Below are 19,769 nucleotides of genomic sequence, written 5' to 3'. Positions count from 1 at the left end.
TCAGAGAATGAATGAAGACAGCAACATGGAAGCACATTTTTTTTATTAGTTTTTTTTTTCTAAATGATTGCCAGCCATATTCATGGGAAAAAATGTTTTGTGAATAGAGTGAGATTTGTAAATATGAGCGGTGTAAGAGAGGACCCCCTGAAGCATGAACCGGGGTCAGGCAAGACTGTTTCACCATGATTTCACCGGTGATCGAATGTGTGTCTTATTACAGGCTGTCTGGTGAGGAACAGTGAACTCCAAAAAGGCTTATCTAGGTTAGCAACTGTGCACAATTTCACGCTTTGATTCAGTGAAGGAATAGGACATCAACTAAATGTATCCCTGATAAGCTTCTGTGTAAATTGTCTCACTGAATTAAATGGATCAAGCATATTCCGTCTGTCTCTCTCTCTTTAATGTCCAATTGTTTCTTCTACCATGGCTCTTCATGTCATCAGATTGTCAGCGTTCCTCCCTTCTTTTGTGTTATAGCCACAAGAAACAATAGCAACAACATCACGGTCAATAATTATATTAAAATATATGTATCCGGATTCGGGATAGGTACAAATATTTCAGTAATTTTATCGATGAGGATTAGCGTTAGCCCTTTAGTCTTAAGGCACAAGTAACGGCATAATTCCACAATTGTTTTATTATTTTATTGCCTTGTACATAAAACATGAAGCTCAGTGGTGTACATATTCCAAACTTATCACTAATGCGGAGTGACGCAACAGCTTCACCGTGGGTGGTTGGGGCCTGCCACCACAGCTCCACATGCAAGCATGAAGTGAACTGGGCATCAGATTTGAGATTGTCTTTCTTAACAGGGGCTCCGTTGATTGATGTGGCCCCGGTCGTCTCATGTGTGCAAATCAATCAAATTCAAATTACACGGAGACAAGAAAACCAGCAACAAAAGAACAACTGAAGCTCAGTAAAGTATTGAGGACGTCCGAATTGAATCCGATGAAATGGATGCGTTTTATGAATTTGTATCCAAAGAACTGTGTAATTATAGGCACTTTTCGAGTGTAATAGGCTTATTGAAGATGGATGAAGAGACAAAGCAAAACGATACGAGGAACAGTTGAGAGTAAATATGTAGGGCAGTTCTGAAATGCGCTGCATGTTTAAAATAAACAGTGCCAAGAAATCCCAATAAATACTTGTTACATCGCTTTGCAAAAACCACAAAAGTACATAACTGATGAAGAGAAGTTGTCTATTACGCAGCAACACCTGACATAAGGAAAGCCCACACAGACAGTAAAAGCCATATAGCATGAAGAACTTCACAACTCAATAGCTCACACCATGGAGATGCCTTTCGAATGACCTCCAGTATAGAATGCTACCAGTAGTTAGACTAGCATGTATCTTACACGTAGGAATACGATTAACGAAAGCAAATGCGTATCTTAATGTTTTGTCAATTCCAAAATTACACAATCAGCAATGCCATTAAGTACTTCTTGTTGAAATTAATCCTATTAAGGTGCTATCACGACCCCCCATTTGTTCCTGTTTATTCAAATTCAACACAGGTTCTCTCTTCAACAGGTCGGTGTGTAAATATGCGATGCCATGGGACAGGTGTCTTAGTATTTTTCTATGAGCCATGTGTACAGAGCTGTGATGTAACATGGAGTTACACATTGGCTAAGTGCGACTAGGAGTAGATGGACGGATACACATTAACACAGAAACTAGGCAGGTAAGCGGGGCATAGACACACATTAAGCAGAAACTAGCAGGTTTCCCAACACATTCCTTCCTCCTTCTTCCTCTGATAATTACACTTCCTAACCTCTACCATCTATCACGGCTGTCTCTCTTCCCCTTACTACTCCTCTTACCAATCACCTCTGCACCTTTGTTTGCGTCTGCAGTGGTCGAGTGGTTCCAACCAGTAGTCGGTGGCGTCGCTACTGAGTGTCAGGTAGCTTAACCTCCAGATCCTCGTCTAGCTGTGCCTCTGGGTAGCCCTGAGCAGTATCGTTCCAGGGGCCGCTGTCATTCTGCAGCTCACTACGGGTCTGGGAACCAGTAGCGGTCTCTGGGGAAGTGACAGTGTGCGAGTCGTTTACATTCTGGGGGCCGGTAGCCGTTTGAAGTTCGCTCACATCCTGGGCCCCGGTAACGGCCTGCTGCTCACTATCATTCTGGGCCCCGTTAACACTGTCCAGACCGGTAACAGCCTGGGGGTCACTAACATTCTGGGGGCCCGTCACGGTGTGTGACGTACTATCATTCTGGGGGCCTGTAACCATGTGTGCCATGCTTACATTCTGGGGGCCCGTAATGGTGTGTAACTCACTCACATTCTGGGGGCCCGTAGCGGTGGTTACCTCACTCACATTCTGGGGCCCCGTGGCGGTGGTTACCTCACTCACATTCTGGGGCCCCGTGGCGGTGGTTACCTCACTCACATTCTGGGGCCCCGTGGCGGTGCTGCTGATACCAGTAAAGGTTTGGAAGTCTGTGACATTCTGGGGCCCCGTGAAATTCTGGGGCCCGCTGGCGGTCTGGGGCTCCAGGGAGGGGCCGACAGAGGAGTTGGTGGACGACGGCTCCAGGGGGCTCTGGGCGGAGGCGAAGGGGAGGGTGAACGCGGCCCCCCGTGTTACCGGAGAGGGGGTCTTAGCGGGCAGGTTCAGAGGGGACCCAGAGGGGGCGCTGGAGGGCCCCACTGGGGAGGCGGAGCCTGAGGGCGGGGGGGCCGAGGCCCGGCTGGAGGGGGCGGAGGGCTTTGCCGGGGAAGCGCGGAGTGCGCGAAGGGCGGCGGCAAACGGGGCCTTCCCGGTGGGCGTGGCCGTGGGGGGGTGTGCCGGGGTGGGCTCCCGGGGGTCCGTGCACACTGGCTCCCCCTCGGCGATGTACCACACCTCGTTGTGCCTGTTGGTGAGCTTTAAGGGACTGGACAGGAACGCAGGCAGGCAGAGACGCAGACGCAGACGCACACACACACACACACACACACACACACACACACACACACACACTGAGTTAGATTGAGTTCCAAGACTGAGAATATTTAGAGAGTGACACGACAAACTCATTGGCACTTGGGCAGATAGTGACAAAAAAAAGCAGAACATGGCTTTATTAAAGCTATAGCAGGATGCCTGGTAGGCCGATGCCTTTTATTTGCTGGTTATTTTAGTCAACATCGTCCATTATGTTATAACGAGTTAAGTAGTGGGTTCATCTGTACGGTTTTAAAGGATTTATTATGGCCAGGACCTGTACTGTATGCGTCGGACATGGTTCCCTTCAGGTATCAGGTCAGTGGTATATATAGGAAGGCGTTTTGGAGTGTGGTGAAGGACTGAGGGGACACGTACAGCTCTGTGTGTGTGTGTGTGTGTGTGTGTGTGTGTGTGTGTGTGTGTGTGTGTGTGTGTGTGTGTGTGTGTGTGTGTGTGTGTGTGTGTGTGTGTGTGTGTGTGTGTGTGAGTGTGTGTGTGTGTGTGTGTGTGTGTGTGTGTGTGTATGTGTGTGTGTGTGTGTGTGTGTATGGCCGTGTGGTACCTGTCGTAGCCCACGCCATAGTGGTACGTGTGGTTGTAGGAGGCCCGGACGCGGTCCAGCTCTTTGGTCAGCAGATGAGCGTGCAGTCTGGAGGTGACCGACAGCATCCATCCGCCATAGCTCCGCACGTAAACGTCCATGTCGGGCATGTCCGTGAAGTAGAGCTGGGAGGGGGAGAGAGAGAAAACCCTTACTGGTCTCATCCACATAGGCGTACCCAGACCGACCGACAGACAGACACAACCGGGTCAAAGGCAGATGAAGGATAAAGGTGTTTCAACATGGTTACGTTGATGGCTAGGATGCTCCACACTCCAAATTGAACTTCGCCAGAGGGTACATTTGTTATTAACTCATTTGATCGGATTGGCATCTTAGGTAAAGGTGTCTTAAAAGTAGTATATGGTCGGTGCTATTACCTGAAATGTGTTTGTTTTACTTCACATTAGAAAATGAAGAGATCCCAGTTACCACGATAGGAGAATTAATTCCTGATTTTTAAAAACCGAACTTGGCCCTAGATTTATTACATTACTTCATTATCACGATCATATTCCATTGGGAGTCCCATTGACATATTTGACCTTGCAGTGCAGCAGTAGTAAAGGACACAAATAAACAGAAAACGTATGGACATCCTTCGTTTCAAATAACTGCATCATTGTTTGAAACATAATGTCCTGTAACACCAAAGCTACAAACAGTGTGCTGTTGTCAATTACCTCTCTCGGTCTCTCTCTCTCTCTCTCTCTCTCTCTCTCTCTCTCTCTCTCTCTCTGTCTCTCTGTCTGTCTGTCTGTCTGTCTGTCTGTCTGTCTGTCTGTCTGTCTGTCTGTCTGTCTGTCTGACTGCTTGGAAAGCAGACGACCCAGACAGTCCTTTGACACGGAGGCTGCTAATGGATATTAGCCCCTCATAGCTAACGGAGTAGACTTGCCTTGTCATTGGTCGGCTTGGGCGGCTTGTCCTGATAGGCTGCAGGCAGCGGGAAGTTGAGAGTGTACACCGCTGGTTCCCACATCTTGGTTGCCTCAGGGATTTTGACCAGGACTGGGGTGGTCATCTCCATCTGCACACCTACACACACACACACACACACACACACACACACACACACACACACACACACACACACACACACACACACACACACACACACACACACACACACACACAAAACCAAAACAGCCAAGGTCACGCTTTAGTGATCCCTCCTAAAGAAATAAAGGGGATGTAAGGGCTTTACCAAACTCAGCCGAACAGAGGCGACCGCTGCCTTACCTTCCTCGTTGGCTCCGGTGATGTACTGGAAGAGCCTCCTGAAGGCCATGGCCGCCCCGACCCCCATGAAGTACGCCTCGGCATCGGTGGACACCCAGCGCGTGGGGCTGTAGTGGCGCACCTGTGGGAGGTGCAAGCGGAGCCGTTTGCATTGTGATGGCGCGGTCACTCTCTCTGTGTGTTTCTATTGGATGGGGACAGGAGGGGGAGGGGGGGGACTCACTTCATATTCGTCTGTTTTGCACACCAGCTGGTACTCCAGGCACTCCTTGGACTCAGTGCAGAAGCTGTTGTTGGTGCTCGGTCTGTAACACCAAGAGATGAGTCAGCTATATCCTCCACCACTCTGCAGGGATATCACTGGCTGCTGCACACACTCCTGGCCTGTGCTGTGTGTGTGTGTGTGTGTGTGTGTGTGTGTGTGTGTGTGTGTGTGTGTGTGTGTGTGTGTGTGTGTGTGTGTGTGTGTGTGTGTGTGTGTGTGTGTGTGTGTGTGTGTGTGTGTGTGTGTGTGTGTGTGTGTGAGTGTGCAGAACCCCTGAAGGAACCAAAAAGTGCATTACAGAACGTATGCATGGACTCACCCTACGCTGCCTTCGGCCGAAGCAGACAGTACCAACAGCATCAGGAAGGGCGAGAAGGTCCTACACAGACACACAGACCTTGAACAATGATGTCATTTTAAATCCTTTGAGGTTTTTTTTTGAGAGGGGCATCCAAGTCTGAACGATGAATCAATCAAACAATTTAACATGAAAGGATGTTTTTTAACTGCTATTTAAAAATGGACAAAAATATGTATTCATCTCTCTAAGATATATAATTATTTCAATGAAGCGCATCTAAATCTCTGCATTGCAGAGATCTAATCGGACATATTATACTACTTTCCTTTGCGAGCCTATTGCGAAGAAGATATTTGCTGCATCATTCTTTATGCAAAGGCGTTTTAAGGTCATAGCCTTACCATTTGATCATAACATTTATCCTAGTCATGCACCATATAAACCGGCTTATATACTACGTAAGGCTATCTCTTGGAAATGCATTGGGGACAATGATAATAACATTATTAAATCATTGCTTGCACCACGTACGTTCAATAGGTTTGGAACTAAAAGTATTTGTTTCGAATATATTTATATTCGATTCAACTTCTCATAGGCATAATAAACCTTGCGCAAACTCGGAATCGTGGCCATGCTATCCAGATTTGATCGGACGGTCAATGCATCAAATTAAAACCTAACCTAAATAAAATGATGTGTTTTCCTTAAAAGCTTGTCGGATTAACAAAAAAACATTCCGTTAACGAAAACTTTAAATTAAACTGCATGACATCATGAGTTATCATAATCGCCTTATAACTTGAGCGCTGGTCAATTGCGACGAAGCAAGCAATTGTCCAATAAATATTATTTAAAAAATGCCTCTGGTTTCCTTAAATCTTGTGTCCAGCAGTACTCAAGCGTCGTATTGTCCCATGTTCGAGTCATTGCCCAACTGCGTAGGCTACTTACATCGTGGCGGTCCCGTATGCGCCCATATTCCACCTGCAAAAAGACCGCAGAAGAGACTGCAGTGGATGCTGGCCGACTCGTGCGCACTGAAGGTACCGGTGGATTTACTGCAGACTGCAGTGAGGACGTTCCGTCTGACTCGTGTGGGGGGGTGGGGCATGGAACCGAATGGATAGCCAGGCATCTCATCCCCTGTAGGTCACCGCCAACGATGTCAAATGGATGGAAAATCCTTTCCAATACAAAATATAGCCTAAATTATTTGTTACATTTGAATATGCCTGCATGAGCGTATGACATTGAAATACAACATTTAGAAACGTTGATTTGATAAGTAAAATAGCTATATCTCTTCTGTGGAAAATAGTGGAAATAAAACCTAACTGTTGGCTATATCATCTATTCTGAGTGTATGCAGAAGGCCTAAAAGAAAAGAAAGGATTAGAAAAGAGCTGTCAAGCGATTAAAATATTTAATCGTGATTAATCGCATTAATGTCATAGTTAACTCTAATTAATCGCGATTAATCGCAAATTCTTTTTCTATGCTAAATATCCCTTGATTTTTTTGTCCCATAATTCTTCTCATTTTAATTCTCTTATTAACATGGTGAAGTGCATCGGCTTGCCTTGTGCAAATGATTTTTTATTGATAACATTGGCATATACACTGATCAAAACAGGACGATACAAAAAAAGAGCCTATAGTGCAATTAAACGACTGCTTTGAACAAATGTCATTTGAACATAGCAGTCAGGCTACTGCTTCTTTGTTTTGAGCCAAAAAAAAAAAAAAAAAAAAAATTTTTTTTTTATAAAATAATTGCGTTAAAGGGACTCTTACCTTTGTTGCATTTTTACACTTTTTTTGGATAAGGTTAAATTGGTATTAATAAGGTAATAACACTCTAATATGCAAGACAGACCCACCAGGAGTAAAAACAAACAATTATTTTACTCTCATAATATTTAGTGAAAACTTCAACCAATAAAATTCTTCGGACCGAATGACCTTATTGGCCGACAGACCTGTCTGTTTGCTGCATGGATATATAAGGTTTTCCGTCTGCTTCTTGTGGCGCATTCGGGCCCGCGTCATCAAGGCGCGTCCTCAACTAGAGGGTTTGTTTTGATTCCACGGCAGACAGTAGCGAGTAGCGACCGTAGCGACTGACGATGGCAGACCAAAGTGGTCCACGGCGTACTGAAACTGCACCATTCAGTCCGATTAGGGGACTCATCTCGGACTCAGACTCACAGAGTTACCCTCCTCTCGAGCCTCAGGAAGACCTCCAGACTGTTGGCCACCAACTGCACCATTCAGTCCGACAAGGGGACCCGATTCGGCCTCAGAAGCCAAGTGGTCCCGCTCCCCTGGATGATTCTCAGGACCTCCAGACCGTTGGCAACCAACCGCACCACTTAGTCCGATTAGGGGACCCGTTTCGGACTCAGACGCGAAGTTGTCCCGCTACTCTGGAGCTCCGGGAAGACCTCCAGACCGTTGGCACCCAACCGCACCACTCAGTCCGATTACGGGACCCATTTCGGACTCAGACGCGACGTTGTCCCGCTACTCTGGAGCTACAGGAAGACCTCCAGACCGTTGGCACCAAACCGCACCACTCAGCCCGATTACGGGACCCATTTCGGACTCAGACGCGACGTTGTCCCGCTACTCTGGAGCTACAGGAAGACCTCCAGACGGTTGGCACCCAACCGCACCACTCAGTCCGATTACGGGACCCATTTCGGACTCAGACGCGACGTTGTCCCGCTACTCTGGAGCTACAGGAAGACCTCCAGACCGTTGGCACCCAACCGCACCATTCAGCCCGATTAGGGGACCCATTTCGGCCTCAGACGCTACGTTGTCCCGCTACTCTGTTTGTAATGCTCATACACCTTTCTTATACTCAGTGGGACCACTGTCCTTCAACATGGGGCCTCAAAACGGTATCACACGAAGCCCATAAAATTACAGTGAGCCACCTGCTAAATTTCTTGTTTACTAGACCCCTGGTAGATATTATGACCCCTGGGAGTCTAAACATAACCGATGGGAGTCTAAACATAACCCATGGGAGTCTAGAACTTTTGTACTGTAGCGACCCTGGGACAGTTAAATAGTTTGTGTGTTATGTGTTACATTATATTTCGTTGTCCGCTATGCCAGTTGTTCTATGTGCATGTATTGTAATGTTCTTCTTGTCAATCAGCGTGGGGGCGAATCATTAGGTCAGCTGGGGGAGGGCCTTGGAAGAACAGGAGGGTGGGGGCCTGCACGCGAGTGAGACCGTGTTGGGGGTTGCCGGGGTAACCGGGGTTTGTTTTGTGTCGGTTTTCTGCCGTTGGTTACAATGTTACGGGTTTCAGTGACCTGGTTTTGGTTAATTAAAACTACCTTCAACTACTAATGACTCGACATCATTATGTCACCGGCGAGGTCGTTACAGTACTCTAAAAAATAACGCTTAGTTTTGTACTCTAAAAAATAACGCTTAGGGGGTGGGGCATTGGAGGAAGGCGGGATGATTTGAATGTGCTGTAATTCTCAAATGCAACAAAGGTGAGAGTCCCTTTAATCGCGCGATAATTTTTTTTAACGCCGTTAAATTTGGGTTGCGTTAACGCCGTTAATAACGCGTTTAACTGACAGCTCTAGAAAAAACATGATCTGATTCAACATTTTTTAAAACACCAGCTTTATTGTTAACAGTTCACACACACATCCATATACTTCTGATTCACACATGTTATTCTCATTGGAGTAGCGTCTCCTGATAGTATGAAAACCTCTCTACACGATATAACACCGCTTGCGGAAACTGTGGTAGACCGTCATGTGGAGTGCTGTCAGTGGCTGGGAACGCTGCAGTATGTCCTCCATCGCCCCGGAAAACGACTTTACAAATCTTCATATTGATTCAACAGTGTTATGAACATGAGGGAAAAAACAAACCACTTGTAAATACCATCTGAACAAGCTGCGTCCCCAACACCGGGCCCCACTCAAGTCTCAGGTGGCCCTCTGTCATTAGCAGAAGCCTCTTTAAATTATTTACAATCGCCTTTGTTGCGACGCATGTTTGACCTTGGGCAAATAATTAATAATGAATAAAATAGACACGTAAACACCGAAAGCAAAAACGTAAAACCAAACCAAGATTAAAGAATTTGGTTAAGTCACATCCTACCACCCACCCTGTGGGAGAGCCTGGTAAAAACACCGACACGGTCGGGGGGGCCGTCTGGGAAGGGCCACAAAAACAACAACAACAACATGCGGTCGTGTGTTGACATGGCCCCTCACATGACGGGACCCCCCCCCCCCCCCCCATGTCTGGGATTGGTCGCAATAACATAAAGCCATAAATTACAGCAGGGCACCTTGGGACAAGGTCAGGAACATCTCAAGATTCTTCTCCGCCACGCAAAAATAAAAATGATAACACTGAAGCACAGCATACAAGCTTAACTTGAGACGACGGCCGTGTCGAGATGTACACAGGGAGCTTCCACGCGTGTGTGTGTGTATATCTCAATAGAGGCGCCTCTGTGTCACAAAGACCAAGCGTTAGATAGGAGGTGATGGAGTCATGTGATAAAGGACCAGACAGGGAGATATGACCTAGGTGGTGGTGGTGGTGGTACAAAGAGCAAACATCAGGTTAGGTCTTAAGTCCACATTTGAGGCCATGAGCCACTTAACAGTATGTACTGTTCAAAATAGTGTTTGATGGGAAATTAACGTTAGTTTCCTTTGACATCTCTCTCTCTCTCTCTCTCTCTCCCCCCCCCCCACTCAAAAAAGGTAAAGCCCACTTACTGGCAAAAGTACCGTTTACACAGCCAATACCAGGCAACCCAAGATAGCCGTCTCAAAATAATGAATGAGAAAGAGAGACCGAAAGACAGAGGAAAACATGAGTACTCTCCTCCATTCTACTCTGAACCATCATTGTATCTGATGCATATGTATATATATATATATATATATATATATATATATATATATATATATACACACACACACACACACACACACGTATAGATATATATATATCGAGCAGTCTCTAGATGGTGTCTAAGGAAACCCAGGTCCAAACAGTCTTTTGCGTTGCATAGCCAGACAGTGAGCGCTTCAACAGCTCACGTCAAAGAGTTTCCAAGAAAAGAGAGCACTTTGTGGGGTGGGGGGGGGCAGGGTTGGTCCCGGTGTGCTCCCCCCAGCCCTCTCTTGGACCTGCAGTCCTGGTGGGAGGGGGGGGGGAGGGGGGAGGAGGAGGGGTGGAAAAAGAGAGAGAGAGAGAGAGCGAGAGATGAAGAGAGATAGGATCCCTCCCCACAGATGCACACTCCCCCCTTCACAAAGTGGACTCCCTCTGCCGCTCGCGTCCATTGGACGTCTTCTTGACTTTGGTGATCCCCTCCAACGCACCGGACTCAGTCACACTTTAGTACCAAGGAGAAGGAGATGGATGGAACAGTTTTAATACAAAATTGAACATTTAGTATTTTGCATTTTGCTCATATTAATCTAATTGTAACATGCTGTTCGCTGCTGATGGAAGTGTAATTTCCTGGGGGAACATTCCCGATGGATTAATAAACTTCCTATCGATCTATCTAGAGAAGGCGACACAGGTAGGTGAGGGGGGGGGTTAGGAGGACGTCTTGCTGCCGTCGGGGGCTCGAACCCAGTGGCTTTGGGCCGGGGCGATGAGCCCCTCTCAACCAGCAGGGACGCGGCTCGCCGGTACTCACACTTCGTCCATCTCCACGTCCTCCTCGTCCAGGGGCAGCTGGAGGTAGGGGTTGTTGGACGCTGGGCGGAACTTGTAGCCCGTCAGCACGAAGAAGATCAGGGTGGAGGCCTCCACCAGGAACTGGGGGGGAGACGCAGGGGCCGGGGAGAGGAACGCTCAGTGAGGTTTGAGGTCATGGGGCGGATGCGCAGACTGGGCGTTTGCACAAAATATATCAAGTCTGGATAAATAACTAAAAGGAGTAAATAGGTTACAATGACGTTAGAAAAACGACAACAACAATTACAGCCAAAAGACCCACGACATCTTTATGAATTAATACGACTGTGTGAGGCGTGACTTTGGGGAAACTTCAGTGGTGGGATACACCTCGAAGCAAAGCGTGGTGTTCCTCCATAGCATTCATTCACCGCATACTCTTACCTCGTAGCACCACTGCCACTGGAATGGCATGGTGACTTTGAGCAGAATGGCAATGATGCGCGTGAAGTAGATGTAGCATACAATCTGTAGGGAAGGAGAAACCAAGAAAATGTACAACATATATATTTATATATATATAATGCTAGGAAGTCTATGAATTGCATGTTGTAATGCAAGGTCTGTGTATGTAGCCTGGTGGGCTAAGAACATCACTCACCATGACGTAGTAATGCCGGAAGAGCTTGAGCTTCTCCAGGTTCATGGCCGCTGTGGAGGGAGAATTTTGCGCAGAAAGCAATATCTATAGTGAGTAATGAGTATTTGCCTCTGTATACATACATCTGCTTAATAGGAAAACCCTGAAAAGAAGAAGAGAGTCAGCGAGAAACGACAGATGGGAGGAAGAACTCAAACTCAGCTAAGACTGCTCTCCCTGTGACAGTCCAAACACTGATGTCCTTCTACGTCTCCTCACAAGACGACGCAAGGATGTCTCTGACCACAGTATTAAAACATGCTGGCATGGACAGATGTCTTACCTTTGCCATCAGTGCTGGAGGCCTCTTGTAGGTGACGAATGGACCTGCAAACACACTCCCGTCAACAACAAGACATTCTCCAGGCAGGCATAATAGTGTTGGGATTCATTGGTGAGCCACCCCCACCCCCTAAGCACATGAAAGCCTCGGACACTGTGTGCATACATGAATGCTTGTAAAGTACAGTACACACTGCGCAGCCGGCCTTCCAGAGGATGCCCTTTTCATCTCGGAACTAGGGATCTATCTATATGGACTGCCCAATTTTCTTGAGCCGATATTCGGAGCCGATACTGTTGTTTATTTTTATTCATTTGTATAAATCGGCCGATGCGATGCACGTAAAAAACGCAGATAAATCGATACATCTGTCGATCAGTACTCGGAACCAGAAGATGCTCTGGCCCAACTTCTGGAGGGAGACTGCACAGCTCCTGGCACCAGCGTGTGCGAGGGGGCGGAGTTACGCAGTGTTACCTGTTTTGTTACCACCCCTTGGTCCCAGCCCTCCTACTTATGGTATATTGTATATCCTGGCACTTAATGTACTCACTTTTTGTGTGTCATATTTAGTTATAGTTCCAAGTTATGTAGCATCTTATCCTAGCTATCTTTGTTGTAAACAGGGAATGGGTTAACCTAGCTATTTGAGGGATCGTTGGGTTCTTTGCACTTGGTTCTATGAACATCCATACTATACCGACAGCGATATATGTTTTTTACTTTCTTGTATTAAAGAAAAAATGTATTAATTGTAAGTCGCTTTAGATAAAAGCCTCTGCTAAATGCCCTAAATGTCTCAATGTAAATGTTGTTATGAACCTATTCTTATGAAGGTAATCAAATTTGCGTCGGTCTACTGAGCACGTTGGTATCAGCACAGGACGTTTTAGCTAGTCTTCCCACCTACTGCGGGGCAGTTACATATACCAGCGCCGGCCTAGGTTAATGTTGGCTGTTGAACGAGGTCAGACGTCAGACGGTCATATGATGCCTGATTTGTGAGACAAACACTGACCAGACCACAGGAAAGAGGATGGCGCCGCAGCAGAGGAGGTCCACCAGGAAGAGGATCTCCTTCCACAGAGCGTATTCACTGGACCCCTCCTCACCAGACTCGATGATGATGAAGGCGATGTTGGCCAGCACCTGAAGGGACCGAGTGGGTCAGAACATACCGCATTGTCAGCACAAAGCCGGTAGGAATGATGAGGAGAAAACAGAACGTTTTCAGGTGGAAGCGTTGAGGTATTCCAGTGTTCAGTAGCTGGCATACATAGCTAGGAGTGCATCCATGCATCTAATCCTGACGTATCAACAGTGAATATATCTTCATAAATAGAATGCATGTCATAATAATAATGCACAGCCTCCACCCTTTGCCCACACACACACACACACACACACACACACACACACACACACACACACACACACACACCTGGAGCGGGATGACAATCATGAAGATCTTCTTTTCCTTGTCAGACAGGATGTACTTTACAAAGGCCCAGCCGGTGCCGATCAAGGCCAGGGTGATGAAGAGGAGGGCCCCCTTCAGCCTGTAAAGCACACGCCCACATGTCAGTGTACAGACTCTCGAAAAGTCCCCCCGCCTTAAAGTGGGGCCACCCCCAAGGACAGCACGGGGGCGTCTGGGAGGCAACCCGCCACGTCAGCAAGTCAGAACCACGTTCTATGAGGTTAAAACCCTGGTTTTCAATGAGAGCAACCACACCCTCCCACACAGCTTTGTACTTCCTTTTTGTTCTACCATGTGACGTAGCGCTCCGTGGCTCGTCTGGTGTGCTACTGCTTTCCCCTAACAAAAAAGGTATGCCGTATAGCAATAGCTAAAGCAAATGCTAGCGGCTATGCTTTGCACTACGTTAGTCTGTTCAGATTTAGTCCCTATTTGGAAGGGGCGTGGGGTTGGAGCACATTCTTGACATCCGTGGAACCCAGCAGCATGCTTTGACAACACAAAGACACCCCGCCATGATACGGTCCCACTTACAGATGTGTGATGTAGTACATGACGGCCCAGCCTTCGATGGGGTGTCCCTTTGTGTTGATGAAATGGAAGTTGATCTAAGGAAGAAAAAGAAATTAATGAAAGATTGTACAGGCCTACATCATTACCATGAGGAACACAGTCTACCCCAAACACATCTGTTTTGGTGGAGGATAACAGTAGATAATATATAGTAATATATGTTTAGTATACAATTTTATGGACAGAAGTTCCCTAGCTGTGACAGAGTGCCAGGAAATGCTTGCACTTGTAATCAGCAAATCAGAGAAGAACTGAAAGAGATAAACTATTAAAAAGTGCACACACAGACACACACAGCTTTACTTACACTATGGAAGACCAGGGAGACAGCCTTGGTGAAGGCGAGTGCTGCCATCAGCCAGTGGATCTTAAACACACTGTATCTGCAAATGAGTAGGAAAACAGGGATGTTAAACCAAGTATTTATTTCCTTTGCTTTCTGTTAACTCCCAGCCCCATCCTTTAAACATATGCAGAGTAGGGTTGCCGCGGTGTGGACATTTTCACCCCGAGTAATACCCTCGTGTCAACACCGGTGTTACAGGTATAAATAAACGGTATTAACTTTGAAACTAGGTCAACCGCCATCTTCTCCGTCAACTCTCCTCGCACACTCGGTGACAGCGGCTGGCAGCGCGCCAATTAAAGGCGTCTTATAACGTTCTATATACTGTATAATAGTATAATATAATTTTATATATCATAATATCACGGCCAAAAGCTCTGTGCGCCTCCGGATGGCCGTAGCGCGCGGCGCTCACGTAGGGATTGGGCTTCGCGGGGTTTGTTTACCGGCGTTGCTATGGCTACCGGTCTTGTAAGGAAGCGAGCAAATTCTCGGCGCGCCAATTCTCGGCGCGCCAATTCCCTTCCGCACAGAGCAGAATTGTGGCCTATTCTACACATTTTAATTTTCTTAATTATATCATTCATTTTTACTGAATTTGTTTTTTGCAACACCGACTAATCGGTGTTGGCCTCAATACCGGTAATACCGCGGCAACCCTAATGCAGAGTATCCCCTGCATGCATTTAGCTCTGATTATATATATATATTAGAGCTGTCAGTTAAACGCGTTTTTAACGGCGTTAACGCAAACCAATTGTAACGGCGTTAAAAAAATTATCGCAATAAAATTAACGCAATTATTTTATTTAAACAAATAAAAACTTTTTTTTTTTTTGGCTCAAAACAAAGAAGCAGTAGCCTGACTGCTATATTCAAATGACATTTGTTCAAAGCAGTCGTTTAATTGCACTATAGGCTCTATTTTTGTATCGTCCTGTTTTGATCAGTATATGCCAATGTTGTTATCAATAAAAAATCATTTGCACAAGGCAAGCCGATGCACTTCACCATGTTGATAAGAGAATTAAAATGAGAAGAATTATGGGACAAAAAAATTAAGGGATATTTAGCATAGAACAAGAATTCACGATTAATCATGAGTTAACTATGACATTAATGCGATTAATCACGATTAAATATTTTAATCGCTTGACAGCTCTAATACACACACACACATATATATATATACACATGTATATATATATATATATATACACATACATATATATATATATATATATACATATATATATATACATACACATATATATACATACACATATATATATATACATACACATATATATATACATACACATATATATATACATACACATATATATATACATACACATATATATATATATATATATATATATATATATATATATATATATATATACATATATATATATATATATATATATATATATATATATATATATACACACATATATATATACACATATATATATACACATATACACATATATACACATATACATACATACATACATACATATACACACACACATACATATATATAGTCGGCTGTGTGCAACCATATCCATAGTGCAAGTCACACACCTAAGCTGGAAGAAAATGCTAGATAAAGAAACCCTGCTATGTGTACCTGTGCTTCATCAGAGTGTAGACCCAGATCAGAGCAGCAGTGAAGAAGACTCCAGCCATACAGATGTAGAGGCGGGGAAGGGGGATCTCTGCAGCAGACAGGTAGCCACCAGGATTCACCTCCCTCACCGCCACCTGAGCAGAAGACATGCAGGTTACCATGGACGACATACACTGTTATCCAATCAGAGTGCTACCAACTGAGGCTGACAACAATATTTCTATATATATATATATATATATATAGAAATATTGTTGCCAGCCTCAGTTGGTAGCTGTGTGTGTGTGTGTGTGTGTGTGTGTGTGTGTGTGTGTGTGTGTGTGTGTGTGTGTGTGTGTGTGTGTGTGTGTGTGTGTGTGTGATGGAGAATACACAAACCCAATCAATCATTCAATTTCGAGATAAAAGCTTACACTGAGGGAGTAGGGGGAGTCCAGTCCAGGCACCTTCTTGAGGCAGTAGTGGAAGTTGAGGTTGTACTGACCCTCAGCCAAGGGACCAAATGTGATGTTGAACTGGTACAGAGGATTGATTCTAAATCAACAACAACCTGAAACACTCTGAAAACTTTTCATAATTGTTATAATATAGAAAATGTTAAAATTTACTTATATATACACATTGGGGTTGGTCATATTATTTGCATTTGTGTACTCACATGGAAGTTGCCGTTAACTTTATCCAGAGCGATAAACTGCTCTTTGCCCTTCTCCAGCTATAGGAATGCAAAGAACATATAATATACTACATATATTACTAGCTACTTGCACTCCTCGGCTTTGGACAAAGACAGACACACAAACACACACACACCTGGATGCCATCGTCCTCATCTACTGCAGGTTGTGGTGTGACAGTCTTGATTTTTATTGCGGTTGCCACATTCTGCTGCCCCGCTGGATCAATCTTGGTTTCTTTCTGAACACCATCTTTGAGCGTTGTGTTAAGTGGGTTGGGAACTACAGCTCCAGCTTCAGGAATATCCCTGGTCTTCCTCACACCTAAGGGTGGCAACAAAAAAAGAAAACACATCATTTGCCATTCCTTTGACGAAATATTGGTCTCTACAAGGACACAGACTATTTATAGACAAAGTTAGCATTGAATTATTTCCGTGTTGTGTCTCACTCAGTTATAAGAAGCACTTACTTTCGTCTTTGACAGAGCCGTCCTCGGATTTCATGGTTGCTCTAAGCCAGTAGTCCAGGAGACCTAAAGGCCGCACAATGACCCTACGCATGCACGCCAACACACAGACAAACCAAAAGTTAAGGCCCAGGGTACAGCGGATGACGCATAGGTGTTCATGTGCAATAATTCATGAATTCATCCCACCTGGACATCTTCATATTAATAATGAATAGGATCAGGGGCTGGTCGTTGGGCGACTCTTTGAGGGTGAGAGGGCATGTCTTGGGTTCCTCGGCCTGAAAAACATGATGAAATCGACATGCCTTTAATATATGCATTATTCCTAGTCCTCTTAGACAAGGGGAGTTTAGGTTCAACAACGTGCTGGTTAGTATCATGTGTGCTGCCGTAACCTCCACATTGACACAAGGCTTAAGTATTTAATTTATTAAAATGTTATACTACGTCATATGTACTTCATTTAGAATGCCTTCAATATGAAGGGCTCTATAATACCTTATACATTCTCCCCATATATAGTGATTTAAAATGGGTGTTGTTGACTTCATATTTAGTCACTACAATAACCTTGAATTCAGGCCTCTATGAACTGCGGCATAGATTGTGAGGTGAGATTTGCATTGGTGTACTTACAGTGTAAGAGAGTACTCCAGTCACACGAGACTTGCTGATACTGAAACCAACCTAGAGGGAGAGCAGACATGTATGGAAAACACCCTGAAACAAGGCAAACACTCACCAATTCTATTAAATTGTGAATGACTCTTTCAAAAGAAACAATGTTTTTGTTTTTTACTCACTGGGTACTTTTCATCAACATTATCTGGGATGGACAGAGAAAGTAGTTTCACATCTAGAGATCCGTTGGCGTTAAACCCAAACGTATTAAGATGGACGATCGACCGGGTATCATTCTGGGGAAAGAAGAGAATAGATGCGATTGGGTTAATTGGGTTAATTGGATGAAGAATAAAGCTACGTTTATAACGCGCTCTGCCGTATGGTTAACTAACGTTATATACAAGTTCATCCGCAAGCCATTAGTACGAATATAACCTTACATTAACAAAAAACACCATACTGTAGTACACACATAAAACAGAAGGCATATCAAGACTATAGCCAATTGTACTTTACTTCCAGATGGACATAGGACACAAGAAGCACCCTGGGCTGCTGGTAGTAGCTAGCTAAAGGTAAGCGCCCAGGCTAACCACAGTGGATCCACATCTGTTCACTTACCTTCAGTTCCAGTGTGTGTATCCTGGCGTCGCATCCACACAGGACGTGTAGCAACAGAACCGCACCAAAAAACAACCCCCTGTTCGCCATCGTTATTTGCAGGGTATATTGTTATTCAAAAGCTAGCTAGTTACCCACACCAATCTTGCTTGTTAGCAAGCAAGCTAGCACTTGCCGATTATATTCCTGGATATCCAGTCAGCTTTGGTATTATCCTCTTTACAAGAGGGATTGGCAGGTCTTATCCTCAAAGAGGCCAATTCAATGACATTTACCAATATTCTAACTTCCTTGTTGGTTTTATCTTTCACAGCACCGACGGGAGTGCTTCTTAGAAAGTGTCAAGATCTCGCTTCCTGGTCTCCGCTACCCCGTTCCTACATGGAGGGTCACAACAACAGCGACTAAGAGTCCCTCATCTCAGTACCGTCGAAAGTATGCATTCTTTAATGCCCTGTGACTCAGGAAATATGTCCGAAAATGTTATCCTATGTATAAGTAATTTGGTGTTTTCATTCCGCTGTGACCATGCTATTGACTTCTCTGTAGAATCGGATTTAATCATATGCTAGTCCTCCTAGGTCACGTGGTACAGGTGGTACTTCCTGCTTTCAGTCGGACGTCCACGTTGATGATGACGCGGAAGTATGGGGTCAGAACAATAATGAATGCACGGAGAAAAATTGCAGAGTCGGCCTGACCCAAAGCAATCGTTATCTTTATTCGGCTCCCCCACTTCGGCCTTGGAAGGCTGATATCTCTCCACTCCCCTGGTTGTTATTCAGACAGATGCCCTGCCACCCGGCCTCCCCCCATCCTCCACCTCCCGTGAACTTTGTCTCTGGTTCGGAACTCTTCGTGGTCGTCTCCACGGCGACGGCCGTGTCCTCGTCACCAGCATCAGACGGGAGAGACACTGTTGAGTCTGGGTGGAGATGGAGTCCTTGGGCACACACACACACACACACACACACACACACACACACACACACACACACACACACACACACACACACACACACGCACGCACGCGCGCGCGCGCACACGCACACACAAGACAGATAACACACACACCCCCTGGACTCACCGCCTACTGGACTCCCTCCCCCTCCCCGTCCCTCGTTGCAGTACAGTATGCCGTGAGTGATGTGATGCGCCCGTTGGCCGCGTCCGCCTCCCGGTGTCTGAGCTGTGACACCTCCCCTCCCCAACTCCCTTCCCCCCTCCCACATGTGTTTGTGATGTTTTTGATGCGTTGCTTATGTGTTGAGGTGTTTTTTG

The 19,769-nt window shown here is 45.5% G+C and overlaps 2 protein-coding genes across 3 annotated transcripts; both read right to left on the bottom strand.

The window, feature by feature from the left end:
• Positions 1–628: 628 nt before the first annotated feature.
• soul5l (heme-binding protein soul5, like) lies at positions 629–6,481 on the bottom strand. Of its 2 annotated transcripts, none has more exons than XM_030350710.1 (7): positions 6,330–6,481; positions 5,394–5,453; positions 5,033–5,114; positions 4,810–4,930; positions 4,466–4,605; positions 3,529–3,692; positions 629–2,913 (listed from the first exon to the last, which is right to left on the bottom strand). In XM_030350710.1, exons 1-7 carry the CDS (start codon positions 6,353–6,355, stop codon positions 1,923–1,925), a joined length of 1,584 nt encoding a protein of 527 aa, XP_030206570.1. In that variant the 5' UTR covers positions 6,356–6,481; the 3' UTR covers positions 629–1,922. The 2 variants fall into 2 exon arrangements, with proteins under 2 accessions (XP_030206570.1, XP_030206569.1); XM_030350709.1 differs by having other exon boundaries at positions 5,394–5,471; positions 6,330–6,465.
• Positions 6,482–9,009: 2,528 nt separating this feature from the next.
• gpr108 (G protein-coupled receptor 108) lies at positions 9,010–19,462 on the bottom strand. Its single transcript, XM_030351641.1, has 18 exons — positions 18,489–19,462; positions 18,047–18,160; positions 17,880–17,930; positions 17,430–17,521; positions 17,244–17,326; positions 16,908–17,095; positions 16,753–16,809; positions 16,508–16,609; positions 16,095–16,228; positions 14,420–14,495; positions 14,074–14,147; positions 13,501–13,618; positions 13,078–13,208; positions 12,060–12,103; positions 11,738–11,787; positions 11,521–11,604; positions 11,096–11,217; positions 9,010–10,783 (listed from the first exon to the last, which is right to left on the bottom strand). The coding sequence occupies exons 1-18, from the start codon at positions 18,576–18,578 to the stop codon at positions 10,696–10,698; spliced, it is 1,698 nt and encodes a 565-aa protein (XP_030207501.1). The 5' UTR covers positions 18,579–19,462; the 3' UTR covers positions 9,010–10,695.
• Positions 19,463–19,769: the final 307 nt, after the last annotated feature.

The sequence above is a fragment of the Gadus morhua genome, chromosome 3 (genome assembly GCF_902167405.1).
Source record: "Gadus morhua chromosome 3, gadMor3.0, whole genome shotgun sequence".
NCBI classification, from domain to species: domain Eukaryota; kingdom Metazoa; phylum Chordata; class Actinopteri; order Gadiformes; family Gadidae; genus Gadus; species Gadus morhua.
This window is presented reverse-complemented; position numbering and strand designations above follow the sequence as displayed.